Here is a 17,147-nt window from a genome sequence, read left to right on the forward strand (position 1 = left end):
ACTCTCCATGGATGAGCCTGTGCCACTCAGAAAGGAAGGGGAAATACATACACAAAATAAGTGAGTAGATCCTCTCCTTAGGAAAGTCAATGGGATGCAATCCCTGATGGCACAGCTGTGTTTATTCTAAGAGCCAATTAAAAAAAACTGCTGTAAAAAACTCAGGATATAAGGATGGCAGAATAGACCCAGATGGCTTGTGGGAAATTCTCAGGCCTGCCAATGATGCTAGCAGAGGATAGCCTGTGAATAGGTGGATACAATTTGTTCTTCTAGGCAAGAGAAACAGTGCATGCCTCTTAGTGTCAGGGTGGCAGAAGTGCTGGTGTCCGAGAGACTTTGCCCATTCTTCCCTGCCCTGGCACTGAAGCCAAACTTCCAAGGGGCACTGTGGAAAGGCATTGCCTGAGGAAAAGTAGACCAAACCATGGCTGTTCCTCCTCTAAGAACTGCATCCCTGAAAATGCAGCGTAACCCTTTCATTAGATTGATACTTTCTCTTAACGTTCTGGTAAAGCCTTTTGAATAACAAAACATTTTTTTGTTTTGACTTTTAATATTGTGAGCCCTTTAGATACAGCCATCTTCCACTTAAAGTTTAATTCAGTTCAATTTACAAAGGTTTACAGGTGTCTGCTGTATGCAAGGCAGTGCACTAGGCCTTGTGTAGAGACAGAGATGCTAAGGACAGCGTCTCCCCACGAAGGAGCTGATCAACAGAAGGGGCAAGAGGCAAGCAACACACAGCTGGATGAAATGAGACGAGACATAGCAAAGTTGTGTGGGAACTTCAAAGAGGGACTGGGCAAAGAGCATTGGGGGCTGCTGGGGAGAACGCAATGGCTCATGGAAGGGATGGCATTGGACAAGAGATGAGGCAGGTGAATAGAATGAACATAGGCATGAAGGAGGAAGACAGTCATGTCTAACAGATGCACAAAGGCACAGACACGGGTAAGCACCTGGGATGTTGGTGGAAGAGCATGTAGCGTGGGGCAGCTGGCAGGCAGGGATGGTTGAGGAACTGGGGGGGGCCAGTCAGTAGGATCCATCAAAAGTGTATGAAGAGGTGAGAGACGAGGGCTGCCCTGTGATTTAGGAGATGACTCTTATAGTGTGATGAGTAAATCCTGAACAGAGAGGTCAGAGATTGGTGGTGGGTGAACAATACGGAGGCTGAGATAGAAGCTGAGAAGACATGCCACGTTCAGAAATTGGAAGAGTTTCTGGTTAGTGGGAAGGAAAACTTGGGAGCAAGTCCTGTAGGGCTTGTGGAAGAAGACCCAACACAATCCACACAGCCGGGAGCTGGGTGAAGGGACAAGGATGGAGTACAGGGTCACAGGGGCCGTCCGTCCGCGCTGGGTGGCTGACAGAGTGGTGGTGTTGGGTAATGGAAATCGGTCACAAAAGAGGCGTAACAGATTACTGTGGGGAGTATTAATATTAGTATTAAGAGAAGTAGTAGCAGCAGAGTATTTTTGTCAGGGGAATGAAACAAAAACACTAACATTTCTTGAGACCTGTGCAGATCTGGGAGGTTGACGAGCTCAGCCTTTCACGTGAGGTGCACAGATATCCACATGGAGATTACCAGTCCTGTAAATCTGGGGTGCAGGCCCGGGTTAGAGATCTATCTCTGAGACATCAACATTTGGTAAAAGAGCAAGAGCTACAAGTGGGAGGGCAGGCAAGATTGTGGAGAGGGAGAGAGAGTATAAAACTGAGACCAGTCCCAGGCCTCAGACATTTTATTTGGCCTATATAGTGTGTTTTAAAAATTTTAACTACTTGCCAAACATTTAAAAACTAGGAAATGTGTCATCACATAAAAGTCAAGTTTTCCAATTTCTCTTGGAAAATGGGATATTCTGCAACATTAGACCTACATTTCTTCTTGGAAAAAAAAAGGCCTGGAGTTGAGCAGTGGCTCCCTGTTTAGATGGGGCATATGAGCCCTGGTCAGCCACAGGCCCCACCACCCCCTATTGCCTCACACCTGGCTGGCTTCACTCACTGACTCTGTGTGGCTCCTGAGCCCTGGCACAGAGTGAGAGGATATCCAGGGTGGCAGCAGGAGGGGCTCATGAAGAAGCCAGAGGAGAATGAATACCATGAAACAGAAACCAGGACAGGGACCATTCTGAGGAGGAGGGATAGTCCTGCTAGGACTACCCCCCTCCAAAGATGCAGGGATGAGGAGTTCAGGGAACATTTCACATTAGTCCCAGGCCTGAACTCTTTCATGGCACACACTGGTGGAGGTGTGTAAGGCTGGGGGCAGGAGGGGCTGCTGCCTCAGGCCAGGCACAGGACTCTCCCGACACACGGTGCTCCTGCTGCTGTGAAGGGTAACGGCATAATCCCTTTGCAGAAAACTTCCTCTATTTGCTTATGTCCCTAATGGAACCCACATGCAAACAAGTTAACAACAGTGTTGTTTGAGCAATCATTTGTCCACGTTTAAGGTCACTCTTAAAATTTGCCTCACCTCAACTGACCTTCTTCCTGACTGCAGTCCAAACGAGAAAGTCAGCCAGGGAAGAAAATCAAGTTACTTCATGAAAGATTCTGGACACATTTACTAAAGGAGGCAGAATGTTTTCTAGGGTCAATAAAAGCACTTTATAGCTACAAAGAGTGAGGAGGCTAGGGTGGAAAACCCGATTCCAGTCCAAATGTAAGTCTCAAGCTGACTGGAAAGCAGGGGAAGGAGAGGGATTAAGAATGTATGGACTCGTTTTGCATTCTCCTTCCTTCTGTGGCCCTCGTCAAAGTGGAATTTAACTAGAGGATACTGAAGGAATCAGAGGCACACCAGCCCTGAGTATGAGGAACTTAACAATTCTTTTAAGGCTATGGAGAAGGTATGACCACAGCGGAAAGTAGTCAGCCATGCGTCCTCCTGAAGGAAGTTCTACAGTGAAATGTAAGAGATTTAGGCCAGGTTTATATAAGAATGCCCTGAGAAGCCTCCTGCAAAGCAGGAATATACATGTAAAAAATATAAGAGCTCCTTTGATACGGAGGACAGAAGTTGACTGGTTAGGCTTTGCAGTTTCAGTACCTGTTTGTATACCAGGTTCTACTGCTGATGAGTTGTGTGACCTTGTACAAGTTTCTTAACTTCTCTGGGCCTCGGATTCCCCAACTATAAAGTGGAGACCTTTTCTGTACTTCATAAGGTTGCTATGGCAAGTAAATGAGCTAATCAATGTACAATGCCTGTCACTAAAGAAGCCCTCTTCTTGTCAGTAAACATCTTGTTAAACCACTTGTCGATCCATCCTGTTCTACCTAAAGGCAGGAGCATGGACTGGAAGCCTTGACTCTGGCTCTCCCTGCTCCTCCACTTTGCAGCCAGGAAAGATAGAACAAGGTCTGTTTCTGCTTTCAGAGTCCCAAGATCCAACAGTGGGGTGGAAGTGATGGTCTCTGGAAAACAATTTTTCTGACAGCAGAGATTTCTAAAGATAGTCTTAAAATGAGACACATAATACTTAGGTTTTAATGTGCAGTTGTATCTGCTTTAATGATAGAAGAGAGATACTGAATGCAGGACGAAGGGTGCAATGGAGAACTTTTCTTTGTACAATAAATCTAGTGTTGGGTACAGCATGCTCATGTTTTGTGGGTTCTGTTATACAGGCTTTGGTTTTGAGTTGTTGGATATTCCACAACATAGAGTTTAAACTAACCTTGTATAATAATGTGTCTTGAGATACAGGATCCAAATGTACTTTGACACTCATTAAAATGTAGGCAATGGCTAAAAGGATTTTTTTCCTTTTTCATAATCTGTCTGATTTCAGAGAAAGAGGACTAGTTATATAAATAGAGCAATTAGTCTAATAAGATTTTCTTCCAACAGGGAGAACACACTGTATTTTCTACCTAATAGTTAGATTCGGCTGTTGGGCCAACAAAATGACCTTCTCCTTTCATTCAATTTCAGATGAAAGAGCAGAGAGAGTTAGCAGCTAATGCTGGCAAGTCAGGAGGGAAGGAAACTGTGCCAAAGGACATTCCCATCAATATTCCAGAGAGATGCTCTGAAATGGGAAGAAGGCATTGTATGGCTCTACAGGGAGTCCTGGGGAAGCAGAGCAGAGACAGGGCACAGGACACAGAATAGAGTATGGTTTATGGCCGTGACAGCCAACCTCAACATGGGCGTACCGCATGGGGCTGACACGATGCATGCTTGTGTGTGCATGTTGCAGCCACCTGTGTCTGTCTTGTGCCACTGTCACAGATAATCTGACCTAGTTAAGAAGGCCACTCACCAACCTTCTCCTTTCACACCCCTTTATGCCAGCTGTGGTGATGAGGCACAGACCCAGAATGACCTGTGCCAGCAGCACCATACAGCTCAGAGTAGAGGTAAGAGGGACAGGGTGGGCATGTGAGTTAGCTGATGAGGCAGCATCAGGGCTTTGACAAGTCACTTTTCCATAGGAGAAGGCAGAGACAGATATTTAAACCTAAGATGAGGCTGACTACAGCCCACTTGGGGGTGGGGCAGGGCTTGGGAGTGGCGGGAGGGTGAAAATACATAATATATTTTTTAATAGCTCTGAGGAAACAAACTGTAATCTTCCCAAGTACAGGTTACACAGAAAGGTGTTGCTAGGGAACATCGAAGGAGCCAAGAGAAGGAGAGTTGGAATAGATTACACTGCCGTTCTCACTACACACGAGATCCAAGTCCAGACTGGTTTGGGCAGGGGGTGGCTTTAGGAGTGGGAAAAGAATGGTACAGTTTTTATTTATTTTTAAAAAATTTTCAATTACAGTTGCTATACTTGATTAGTTTCAGGTGTACAGCATAGTGGTTAGACATTTATATACCTTAGGAAGTCATCCCTTCAGTAAGTCCAGCACCCACCTGGCCCCATATGGTTATTACCGTATTACTGACTATGTTCCCCATGCTGTACTTTACATCCCCATGACTGTTTGTACTGTTTGTACTTCTTAATCTCTTTTTCACCAAGCCCTCCGACCCACCTTCCATCTGGCAACCATCAATTTGTTCTCTGTATCTAGAGTCTTTGTTTTGTTCATTTTTTTGTTCTTTAGATTCCACATACAGGTGAAATCATATGGTATTTGTCTTTCATGGACATTTCACTTAGCATAATATTCTCTAGGTCCATGCATATATGTCACAAAAGGCAAGATCTCATTCATTTTTATGCTAATATTTCACTGTATATATGTACCACATCTTCTTTATGCATTCGACTATCGATGGACACCTGTGTTGCTTCCATATCTTGGTTATCGTAAATAACGCTGCAAAGAACATAGGGGTGCATATATCTTTTCAAATTGTGTTTTGAATTTCTTCGGATAAACACCCAGAAGTGGAATTGCTGGGTCATAAGGTAGTTCTATTTTTAATTTTTTGAGGAACCTCCATGCTGTTTTCCATAGTGGCTGCACCAATTTGTAGTCCCGCCAACACTGCACGAGGGTTCCCTTTTCTCCACATCCTTGCCAACACTTATTTGTTAATTTATTAATGATAGCCATTCTGACAGGTGAGGTGATAGCTCATCATGGTTTTAATTTGTATTTCTCTGATGATTATTGATGTTGAGCATCTTTTCATACGTTATTGGCCATCTGGATGTCCTCTTGGGAGAAATGTCTATTCAGTTCCTCAGCTCATTGTTAAATCAGATTGTTAGTTTTTTTTTTGGTGTTGTATGAGTTCTTTATATATTTTGGATGTTAACCCCTTATCAGTTGTATCATTGGAGAATATCTTCTCCCATTCAGTAGAATGTCTCTTCATTTTGTTGATGGTTTCCTTCACTGTGCGAAAACTTTTTAGTTTGATGTAGTACCATTTATTTATTTTAAATTGTTTTTCTTGCCCAGGGAGACATATCCAAAAAATACTGCTAAGAGTGATGTCAGGGAGTTTACTGCCTATGTTTTCTTCTAGGAATTTTATATGAGTAGTTTCAGGTCTTATACTTACGTCTTTAATCCACTTTGAGTTTATTCTTGTATATGGTGTAAGAAAGTGTTCTAGTTTCATTTTTTTTGCATGTATCTGTCCAGTTTTCCCAACACCACTTATTGAATAGACTTTCTTTATCCCATTGTATATTCTTGCCTCCTTTGTCATATTAATTGACTATGTAGGTGTGGGTTTTTTTCTGGGTTCTCTAGTCTGTTCCATTGATCTATGTGTCTGTTTTTATGCCAGTACCATGCTGTTTTGATTACTATAGTCTTGTAGTATAGTTTGATATCAGGCAGTGTGATAACTCCAACTTTGTTCTTTTTCAAGATTGCTTTGTCTGTTCAGGGTCTTTTGTGGTTCCATGTAAATTTTAGGTTTATTTGTTCTAGTTCCGAAAAAAATGCCATTGGTATTTTGATAGGGATTGCACTGAATCTATAGATTGCTTTGGGTAGTATGGACATTTTAGTGATGTTAATTCTTCTTATCCATGAACATGGTATATGCTTGCATTTATTTGTATCTTTAATTGCTTTCTTCAATGTCTTACAGTTTTCTGTATTCTAGTCTTTCACCTTCTTGGTTGAATTTATTCCTAAGTATTTTATTTTTGATACAATTGTAAATGGGATTGTTTTAATTTCTTTCTGATTGTTACTGGTGTATAAAAATGTAATTGATTTCTGAATATTAATTTTGTATCCTGCTACTTTATTGAATTCATTTATTAGTTCTAATAGTTTTTTTGGTGAAACCTTTAGGGTTCTTTGTATATAGTGTCATGCCACCTGCAAATAATGATAGTTTTACTTCTTCCTTTCCAATTCAATGCCTTTTATTTATTTATTTTTTGTCTGATTGCTGTGGCTAGGACTTCCAAAATTATGTTGAATAAAAGCATTGAAAGTGGATATTCTTGTCTTGTTCCTGATATTGAAAAAAAAAAAAATTCAGCTTTTCACTGTTGGGTGTGATGTTAGCTGTGGGTCTGTCATTATGACCTTTATTGTGTTGAGGTATATTCCCTCTATTCCCACTTTGCTTAGAGTTTTTATCATAAATGGATGTGGATTTTCTAAAATACTTTTTTCTTCATCTATTGATATGGTCACATGATTTTCATTCTTCATTTTGTTTATGTGGTGTATGTTAATTGATTTGTGGATATTGAGCAAAAGTTGCATCCCAGGAATAAATCCCACTTAATCATGGTGTATGATTTTTTTTTAATGTATTGCTGAATTTGGTTGGCTAATATTTTGTTGAGGACTTTTGCATCTATGTTCATCAAGGATATTGACCTATAATTTTCATTTTTTGTAGTGTCTTTGTGGTGGAATCAGAGTAATGGTGGCTTCACAGAATGTGCTTGAGAACCTTCCATCCTTTTGAATTTTTTGGACTAGTTTGAGAAGAATAGATGTTAATTCTTCTTTGAATGTTTTGTAAAATTCATTTGTGAAGCCATCTGGTCCAGGACTTCTGCTTGTTGAAAGTTTTTTTGGTTACTGATGCAATTTCATTAGTAGTTATTGGTCTGTTCAGATTTTCTGTTCTTGATTCAGTCTTGGAAAATTGTATGTTTCTAGGAATTTATCCATTTCTTCCAGGTTGTTCAATTTGTTGGGATATAATTGTACATAGTATTCACTTCTTCCCTTGCATTTCTGATTTTATTTATTTGAGCCCTCTCTTTTTTCTCAATGAGTCTGGCTAAAAGTTTATCAATATCGTTTATTTCTTCAAAAAACCAGCTCTTAGTTTCATTGATCTTTTCTATTATTTTTTAAGAAAGAGGGACAGGGCACGCCGAGGCTCGTTTGGGGTTTGTGGACCTTTTCTAAAATCTCTCAAAGTGCGAGGCTGACTGCTTCTCTGGAAAAGCCTGGGGAAGTGGCTCTGGTCAGGCATGTGGGTGGGGTCTTAGGGAAATGGCTGAATGAAAGGTGTTAGCCAGGTTAAGGAGAGCAGAGATTTGGTGCCCACCAACACTGGTGAGTAGGGGGAGGGCTTAACCAAGGAACAATGGCACCTGCCAGTGTTCCCATCCCTGGAGACAAATGCCCTGACCCCTGCCCCTCCAGCAGCCAGACAATTTAATTCCTCCCCATATGTCCCTGGCCCTTTCAATATGCTGTCCCAGCACTGGAGTCCATGCATGGGCCCCTAAAGAGGGACACCTGGGACTCTAGCAGCCCTCTGTCTCACTCAGATGCAATCCCCACTGGTTTTCCCAGCCAGGTGTTATGGGGACTCCTCTTCCTGGCACTGGTGCCCTGGGCAGGGGCATCCAGTGTAGGACTGGGTCCCCTCGCTCTTTGGGGTACCTTCACAGCTGAGCTAGACCTCCTGATCCTAATCGCCATATCAGAGATGTGGGACTTGCCTGTTCTGCCCCTCCCACCAGTCTCATTGTGGCCTCTTCTTTATATCTTTAGTTATAGGAATTCTGTTCAGTTAGTCTTCAGGTCATTTTCAGTGATGGTTGCTCTATAATTTAGTTGTAACTTTGATGTGGTTATTGGGAGAAGGTAAGCACAGCATTTATCTACTCTGCCATCTTGACTGGAAGTCCATACGAAACCATCCCTCTTGCTAAAGGATCTTACAGTGACTTTCTTTTGGATTCTCCCCATGACAGTGTTTGAAAAATCAGCTCTAATGATCTTGAGTTGGATCCTCCCAGCTTTTCCTCTACTTCCTCAACCTCCTCCTGGCCTACCTTCTTGGCTGCTCCCATGAGCATTCCAACCTCTATGCGGGGGGGGGGGGGGGGTAGGAAATAGGATCAAACTTAATACTGCTCCAATCACCTGCCTGGTGATAGATGTGGGACATACAGCTAAAAGAGGATCCCAGAATTAATTGTGGTTTCCCCCTTTGTTCACAGAGGCAAACAGGACTCCTGCAGACAATGCACACAGATGATGAAATCTGATAGGTGTCATGACAGATAAACCCGTGCGCGTGCATGTACATACACACACTTTAATTTCTATAAAGCTTAGGAATAAAAGCACTCTATAATCTCCTTCTGATGGTAAGTTTACAATGCCTCCCAAACTGACAAAGTTGACTCAGGAGAATGTACCAAACTCCTTTCACCACTTATTTAACCTGGCCACCTGTGTGAGCTCACAGGAAAGGGTGTTGCCTTCACCTGAGTCAGCACTGAGTCTCGTGAACTCTCACAGAAGATGATTTAGCACAAAGGAAAACTCACCTGAGAGCGGCCATCACCGTCCTAAGCTCTGTGGAGGACTCATGAGTACTTTCACAAGTCTTTCTGGAGCTAGAAGTGGGTAAAACTCAGTGCAACCACAGAAGCTCTAAGAGAACTATATATTTTCTTCCATCACGATTATTAGTACTTTGGGATGATTTAGTGCCAGTTTAGGAAACTTGGTAGCCAATAGAAAACATGTGCTTATTCCAAAATCAAGTAAAAATCCATGAAAAAAACCATCGTTAAGATCAGCAATCTGGAAAGCCTATCTGTCCTTTACACGGTGTGTGTTTATCTTCATAAATCTTTTCTGTGTTAACTTTTGTGGATGTTGTGAGCTTTTATAATCTATTCTCTGAGAGTGAGGGGGTGGGACTGTCTGCTTTCAGAACATGCACATGTGAGCATTTAACATATACATTTTAAAGGAAGATGACAAATGAGAGACAAAGGGCAAGCAAGGAAAAACATCTTCCCATTTATGTTTTTGAGTACAGACTATGGTTATTTTTAGTTGTAAGGATCTCTGGTTAATGATTTGGGAATGTTTTTCAAGTAGAAAGAAGTCCTGGGCTAAAAATGGTGCGTGTGCTCCAACTTTTCCTCCTCCCACAGATTCTGTGTTCCATGGGGAGTGTTCTCACAAGCAAGTGCCTGCCCTCTATCCATGTCTATATTAAATATTTGGACATTCATACACAAAGAACTCAAAAGTCCTCAATCTTGGTGGTGAAGGTGATAATGGGAAGGGCCAGGATACGAAAGTAATATTGGGTTGGGAGTCATGTTGGATAAGTTGGTGCCCATCCTGTTCAAGCACTCACTCTCTGTGGAATGAATGCTGGACAAGAACACCCCCTCATCCCCAATTCAGAGGACTCACTGACACTATTATACCATACAAAGCCTGAGGTATTTAACATCTATAACTCTATGGTATGTTACTATAAATGGGTATCTAGTTTCTACAGATATGGAACAAGAATAATACTTTCCATTTTAAAAGGAATTCAGAAAGCATTTTCTTTTGAAGGCACAAAAAAGGGGGCCAAGTAAAATACCCAGCAGACACTAATTCTAGGAACAGTCCTGACTCACGTTCCAAAGAAAAGACCATCAGGAAATCTCAGGAAGCTAAGCAGTGATGACCTGCCATGCTAAAGTGGTGATGAGAGCAGATGTGAAGGGCTGGCTTGGAGACCTTGGCCCTTTTTGCCTCTGTGGTGGGAAAGGCCGACCCAGCGCGACAGAAAATTAAAAGTTGCACAGGGTTGCAAGAGCCGCAGCTTGGGGCAGAGTGCACCACGGAGGGTTATCTCTTCCTTTGTTCCTTCCATTTATTGGTTAAAAATCCTTCTTTGCGGTACACTTAGGTACTCAATTTAGGGGTTGAGGGACACTTCTTGAGAAGGTATGGAGACTGTTCATGGAGTTAAAGAATAAGTGTGCTAAAACCTGTGATTCATTTTAACTGTAGTGTTAAAATAACCAGGGTGATACAGACTCCCAGTCCAGGATCTTGAGACGCTTATGGGGAATCAAAAGATGTAGCTGGATCCATGGCTTATATCATTTCTTTTCTTTGTATATTTATATATTATTAAACCATCTTGCTTCATTCATGAAGGCTGAGTTCACTTCTTCTACACAGTTCAGAATATATGTATGTATACATATGCATACGCATATACTATATACAAACGCAGGCATGTATATATACACACTTTGAACTGACATATAAATTCATATGTTGATGGAAAATTTCCATAATTGTAAGTTTTAAAAAGACATTATGTAAGTATGTACCCATCACCGAGCCTGGACAATTACTGACACATGCCCAATCTTGTTTAATCTGTTCCTCTCTGCCACCCTGAACTATTTTGGAAAAAACTCATGTATTTCATCTGCAAATATTTCAGTCTGTTTGATCCACAATATCTCTTTATACAATATCCCGAGTGATCTTTTAAATATGGAAGAAGGATTCTGTCACTCATGCTTGCTTGAAATCCTTCAATGACTTATCTTGGTAGTTCAGATAAAGGTTAGATTCCTTTATAGGACCTCCCATGTCCTTCATCCCCCGTTGCCCCAAACTGCTGCTGGTTACACGCCAGCCACATGCCACAAAGTTACTCAAATGGACTTCTCCTTTCTCAAGGTCTTTGCATACTTGTAAGCCTAACTTCTCTGCAGCCTGTGTGCTTAGCTTACATGTCATCTCCTCACAATGGCCTCCCTTGACGGCCTTGATTGGTCTGCCTGTTATTCTCAAAGCACCTATTTTTTTCGTATCAAATTGTAAGTATATATGTAGTTATTTAATTTCTTTTTTAAACAACTGTCTTCCCACCCCAACTGGACTGTGAATTCCCTGAGGGCAGGGATGACGTCTGTCTTGCTCATCTCTGCACCCACAGCACCTTGCAGAGCACCTTAACATAGCAGACCTATGGCTGCTATGCATTGATATGTCTGTTAAATGAATAGGTGGATCAATATCTACTTGGCTATTTCTATTCAATATCTATCTGGCTTAGATAGAAAGCTCCTGGAACAACAGAAATACAGTTTTCTTTAGAATAATCTAACACAGTCTTATGCGCAATTAAGCACTAATAATCTTGATGTCGGTGGCTTGTTCAAGGATAGGATGAAGATGAGACCTCTCAGTGTGTTGTGAAATTACTACTCCTAACTTAATACTAGTAACTTACTCCTGTATGGTGCAGGCCACTTCGAAACTGCTTTCATGTGCACTGCCTCATCTGCAGTCGGTACTACAGGAGTTCTCATCACTGCGTGCCAAAGGTGAAGAATGGAAAGCAGTGGCAGAAGTAGACTCTCAGACTAATGTGTATTCTTTCCCGTCTGCCATGTGACACTGGTTCACTTCTCTAGGCCTCAGCTTCATCTACCAACCAGGGATGTGGACAAAATGTTTTAAGAATCTGTCACCTCTGCAAGTCTGTGTTTGTGCTTCTAATAGTCACCAAGCTCTATGAAATTAACGGTAAAGGCAAGTGATTACAATCCCATGTTTAGTAAGCATGACCTCCTGACAGTTTTTCAGACTATGCAAGACATCATCCAGTGGAGTCGACATTAGAAACTCTTGAAGTCACCAAGTTCCCAGGATTATAGATGGTCCTGGGAAAAAGCCTGAAGTCTGTATTTTTTGAAAAGCAGTGTACCTTATCTAGATATGAAATTGAACAACAAAATGAAAGCTTGTTCACAGTCCTTAAGAATGTCTCCGTTTACCTAACTCCCAGCACAGATACATTCTGCACAGATACAAATCCTCAGTTATGTGGCCTAGGATCATTTGTTCCTACCTAGCTAGCTCTACTCAAAAGTTACCGCAGCCATCAGTTCTGGGTAAATCACATTGTGGAGAACCACTGGCCTATTTCACCACAAGTAAAACTAGTAGACACACTGCAGATTTAGATGTTTATACAACCTGAAGTCATTCCTTCCTAACCTTCTCACTGAATCCTCTTCCATCACCACCCCTGAAACACTGGTATGTCCCAGGCCCCTTGCTTTCATTCCTACAAGACTGTGAGCAACAACACAAGAGGCCATGTCTTTTCATCTTTGCATTCCTAGCACTTAGCACAGGGCAAGCAAAGGGAAGGCATCTGACAAGTATTTGCCAAATCGAAATGAACATGGATTCTAATTTACCAATATATCAGTTTCTCCTTCCAGGGTCACAGACTCATCTCAGGTCAAGAGAATATTAAGTTATGATATTACGACATTATTCAAATGCACAATCTTTAAATAACACTATAAGATTATCATAAACATATCTTACTTTATGGAAAGTTAAATAAGTGACAGATTCATGCTATATGGGTAGGAAGTACACAGCATCCTAGTAGTTTCCTCCAGTGGCTAATTTTTCTGGCACAATAGGAAAGAATCACATCAAGAGGGTAATTTGGGTACTAAAAATGTGGGGCTATAAGGTTAAAAGATACTTATTAATGGGAAATAGAAGAAAAATGTGGAATGGCTAGCTATAGTCTAGCTCAGAACCCTGGACTGGGAGTGAGGAAAGTCTGGATTCAGATCCCAGGGTTTTGTTTTTTTTAATTGCTAAAGGACAAATGTATGATTCCACTTATATGAGGTACCTAGAATAGTCAAATTCATAGAGACCAAAAGCACAATGGTGGTTTCCAGGGGTAGGGGAGGGGGGAGTTTGAGTTTAAGGAGTATGGAGTTTTGGTTTTGGAAGATGAAAAAAGTTCTGGAAATGGATGGTGGTGATGGTTGTACAACTTTGTGAATATACTTAATACCACTGAAGCGTATATTTAAAAATCGTTAAGGTGCTAAATTTTATGTCAGGATTGGAGTTCCCACGTGAAGGAAAGCAGCTGTTCCACAGACCTCTTACTGAAATTCTCAATACCATTAATACCTTTTAGAATGAACCAGCTATTTGAAGACCTGACCTTGGATTCATCTTTACTCCCCTGTGCACATAGTAGGTGATAATACATGATTTCCGAACCCAACTAATGTGGTTATAGAACTGACCCAAATTACATATGCTTTCTTATTTTCAAAATAAAGGTATCAAATCCATGTTTCTTCCTCACTTCAAAATTAAGCTTCCGGCATAGTACCTCAAATGCATGCAGAAAAGACTTTTTCAACATATATTATTACCTCACTGCACCTGAATCCTGAGCCTGGAACCTGGCTTGCATAAGGATAGCATGGAAGCAAAAGAGATCTCCAGAGGTTTGGAAAACCTTTCTCAACAACCAGCATTAAGGGAAAGGTTGCTTCATCCTGCTCCTTGGACGCTGCCGATAGAAACAAAATGAATAGCGCAACACACTGGAATGGCGCTCAGGTGACCCAACACTCTGGAGTGTCCTGACTGAAAGTGGGGCATCACTTCACCTACACTAAAGTGACAAGTGCTAGAAATACTTGATATTTGGCAAGCAACGCTATCAAACTATGGCAGTTGGCTCAGAAATAACTATTGCATAAGAGAGGAAAACAGCCCGAGAGAACTCTTGTTCTTTGATTCTATAGATTAAAAAAACACATATTTTAGAGCAGGTAGCTTACTGGTGGGAGATACTTAAAAAACAAAAAAAACAACAATAAAAACCCAAAATCCGATACACATGAAGCACATATAGCAAGCTGGTTTGCAGCAGGTGGAAAGTTGGCTGGGTAAGCCACACTTACAGATTTCAGGATCCCTGTGGCATCTTCATGGAGCCAGGTAGGGTAGACCACTTCATCGTTCAGTATGGCCTCAAAGAGGTCATCTTCGTTCTCGGCCTCGAAGGGCGCGTGCCCGCAGAGCATCTCATAGAGCAACACGCCCATTGCCCACCAATCCACTGCAGGTCCGTAGAGCATTTCCTGGAGGATCTGTGCAAAGAGGGCAATGTCAGACACGCTGCGTGTGTCTGCTTAACAAACGTGTCCTTTATGATTAGGGAAGATGATGGATTAGGAAGTACCAAAGTAAAAAAAAAAAGGAATCTCCTGTGCTGGCACACATGTTTCATTCCATCTCTAGAGAGTGGCCTTTTTCCCTATGGTCAGCTCAGAGGCCTTCTCATCCAGGTAGTCAAACATTTATGGCTGGCTTAGGCCAAGGTAAGGGCATGTGCAGATCCAAAACAGAAAGGTTTTAGGACTACATATATGTGAGAGGAAGAGGAGACTGGGCTCACTCACTCGTATGGGAAAGATTCAAGAACTTTTCTCTACCTTTGCTAAATGGGGCTGGGATCAAAGTACTGAGTAGAGACAAGGAAGAAAATAAATTGCTGTGAGTGGAGCACACTTTGTCCTCATTCAAGGCTAAAGCCTAAAGCAACTGCACAGTTTCAAAAAAAAAGACTCAAATTCTTATTCAGAGGAACTGAGGATATTTTTAGCCATCATTCAGCCAATGAGCCATAAAGGAGTCTGGAGGTGTCAGCTTTCGAGGCCGCCCACAAAGCTGTATATAGCACATATGACCGGCCTGTAACATGTCTGACCAGGGTTACTGCAGGGCTCAGACTTCCGAAGCCGCTCAAACAGTTGCACTGACCTCTGGAGCAATATAGTCGGGCGTGCCACAGAAGGTTGCCGTGGTGACTCCGTTACAGATCCCCTCCTTGCACATTCCGAAGTCTGCCAGTTTACAGTGACCCTCATGGTCCAACAGTACATTGTCCAGTTTCAGGTCTCTGAAAGAAACAAGGAGCAGCATGAGGTAGGGCAGCCGGGTTCCAAACCATCCACCTGGATGAGCTGGTTCACGGGATGGGTGATCAGACCAGAGTGGTCATGTGCACCCTTCAAAAGGAACAAACTTCTTTGGGTTATCTAGATAAAAAAAGTTAGATCAACTCTCAAACTTTGCCACATGGTTCCTAGATGATGGCTAGCCACATGTAAAAAGTAAGCCATTCTTTAGAAACAGAGGACAGAATGTGACTTTTCCAGGCTTCCCACTTACCTCGTACCCATAAGACATCCACCCACCCTGTCCTCCGCTCCAGTATCCATCACTTAGTGACCATTCATGGAGCAAGTGGGCACTGTGTGCCAGGACTGTGATAGGCATCAGGAGGACAGACAGATGATCTTTATCCCTAAGGACCTCACAGCGTAATGAGGTATCCAATATTTGCTAAACTGCAAGTCCATGAAGGGGGGATGAGGTTGATTTGGTTCACTATTATACCTAGCACAATGCACTCAATAAAAACGTGTTCAATATACATACATACATTTTTGTGTGTGTATGTGTGTGTGTGTGTGTGTGTGTTTGTGTAAGAGAGGGGGAGAAGGGGAGGAAGACAGACATTGAGACAACCAACTGTTATATAGTACAAGTGGACAAGTGGTATGATGAAAGTATGAACCAAATACTAATTCCAAGTATTAATTCCTTCCAGTGGGAGGAGAGAGGGACAGTTCCATGGTAGAGGTAGAAACTGAGCTGGGTCTTACAGCCTGCGTCAGAGTTTTCCAGACAGGGAAGGGGTATAAGAAGGTCAGCATGGGCAGATGAATGGGGCTAGGGTAGGGAGGCAGGCCTGGAGGTGTCATGTGCAGGAGAGCTCAGGAGTGGTGTTGTGAGGCTGGAGAGACAGCCAAGGAACAAGGGAGCTATCAAATGACAGAAAAGTTAGGTGCAAATTGTGAAGAGCCCTGAATGCTATGATAAGGAATTTTGATATTTAGACATTAGGCAAAAGGGATGCATTAAGTGTGTAATAGGTTCCCAGCAGAACAGGAAAGATCAACTAGAGGCAACTGAAACAGTTCAGAAGAGATGTTAAGACCTGACCCAGGACAGTGACGAATGGAATGGAAAGTGAGGGGTCAGTCGGCAGCGCTTTGGTGAGAACACAATCGTTAACAGGGCCTGACAACCACAGGGAGGTGGATGGGGAGAGGAAGCAGAAATGATGACACGTGTGTTTCCCAGATTCCGTGCGTCAGTGGGGATGTTAATAACCGGAAAAAGGAAAAACAGGAGTAACGACAGGGTTTGTTTGGTTGTACCCCAGGCACACAGAAGCCTCCCTAGTGGATTTGGTGAGCCCAGGACAAAGGCACCTTCTACCTTTCCCCCACTTGTAGGAGCAGAATCCACTTGAGGACGTGAATTTCCAGCAGCAGAACTGTTTGGTAAAGGGCTTCAATGTACATAGAGCACAGTCACATACTGATAAAACTAAATAAAAGGTAGTACTGCCCTAAAACACTCCCTCCCAACCTGGCTTCTAGCACCATGCATATCCACGTACCATTACCGAGGAAGGTCTGTCACCATGGCAGGCTGGAAAAGAACCCTACACACCAACAATTGCCAGGCTCAGCTTGGAGGGTATGAGAGCAGCGGCCTGGACTACTGGGTGACAACCTTTATGCTTTGCTTTTCTAAGG

The 17,147-nt window shown here is 42.4% G+C and overlaps 1 protein-coding gene across 1 annotated transcript in view; it reads right to left on the bottom strand.

Annotated features, from left to right (window-relative positions):
• PRKCH (protein kinase C eta) overlaps window positions 1–17,147 on the bottom strand; it is a 214,752-nt gene that overhangs the window by 4,447 nt on the left and 193,158 nt on the right. Inside the window, exons 11-12 of the mRNA XM_019750783.2 lie at window positions 15,298–15,436; window positions 14,436–14,624 (exon numbers count right to left, since the gene is read on the bottom strand). Of these exons, the coding sequence (XP_019606342.1) occupies window positions 14,436–14,624; window positions 15,298–15,436 (328 nt within the window). The remainder of the gene's footprint in view (window positions 1–14,435; window positions 14,625–15,297; window positions 15,437–17,147) is intronic.

Source organism: Rhinolophus sinicus, linkage group LG03, assembly GCF_036562045.2.
Source record: "Rhinolophus sinicus isolate RSC01 linkage group LG03, ASM3656204v1, whole genome shotgun sequence".
Classification (NCBI taxonomy): Eukaryota; Metazoa; Chordata; class Mammalia; order Chiroptera; family Rhinolophidae; genus Rhinolophus; species Rhinolophus sinicus.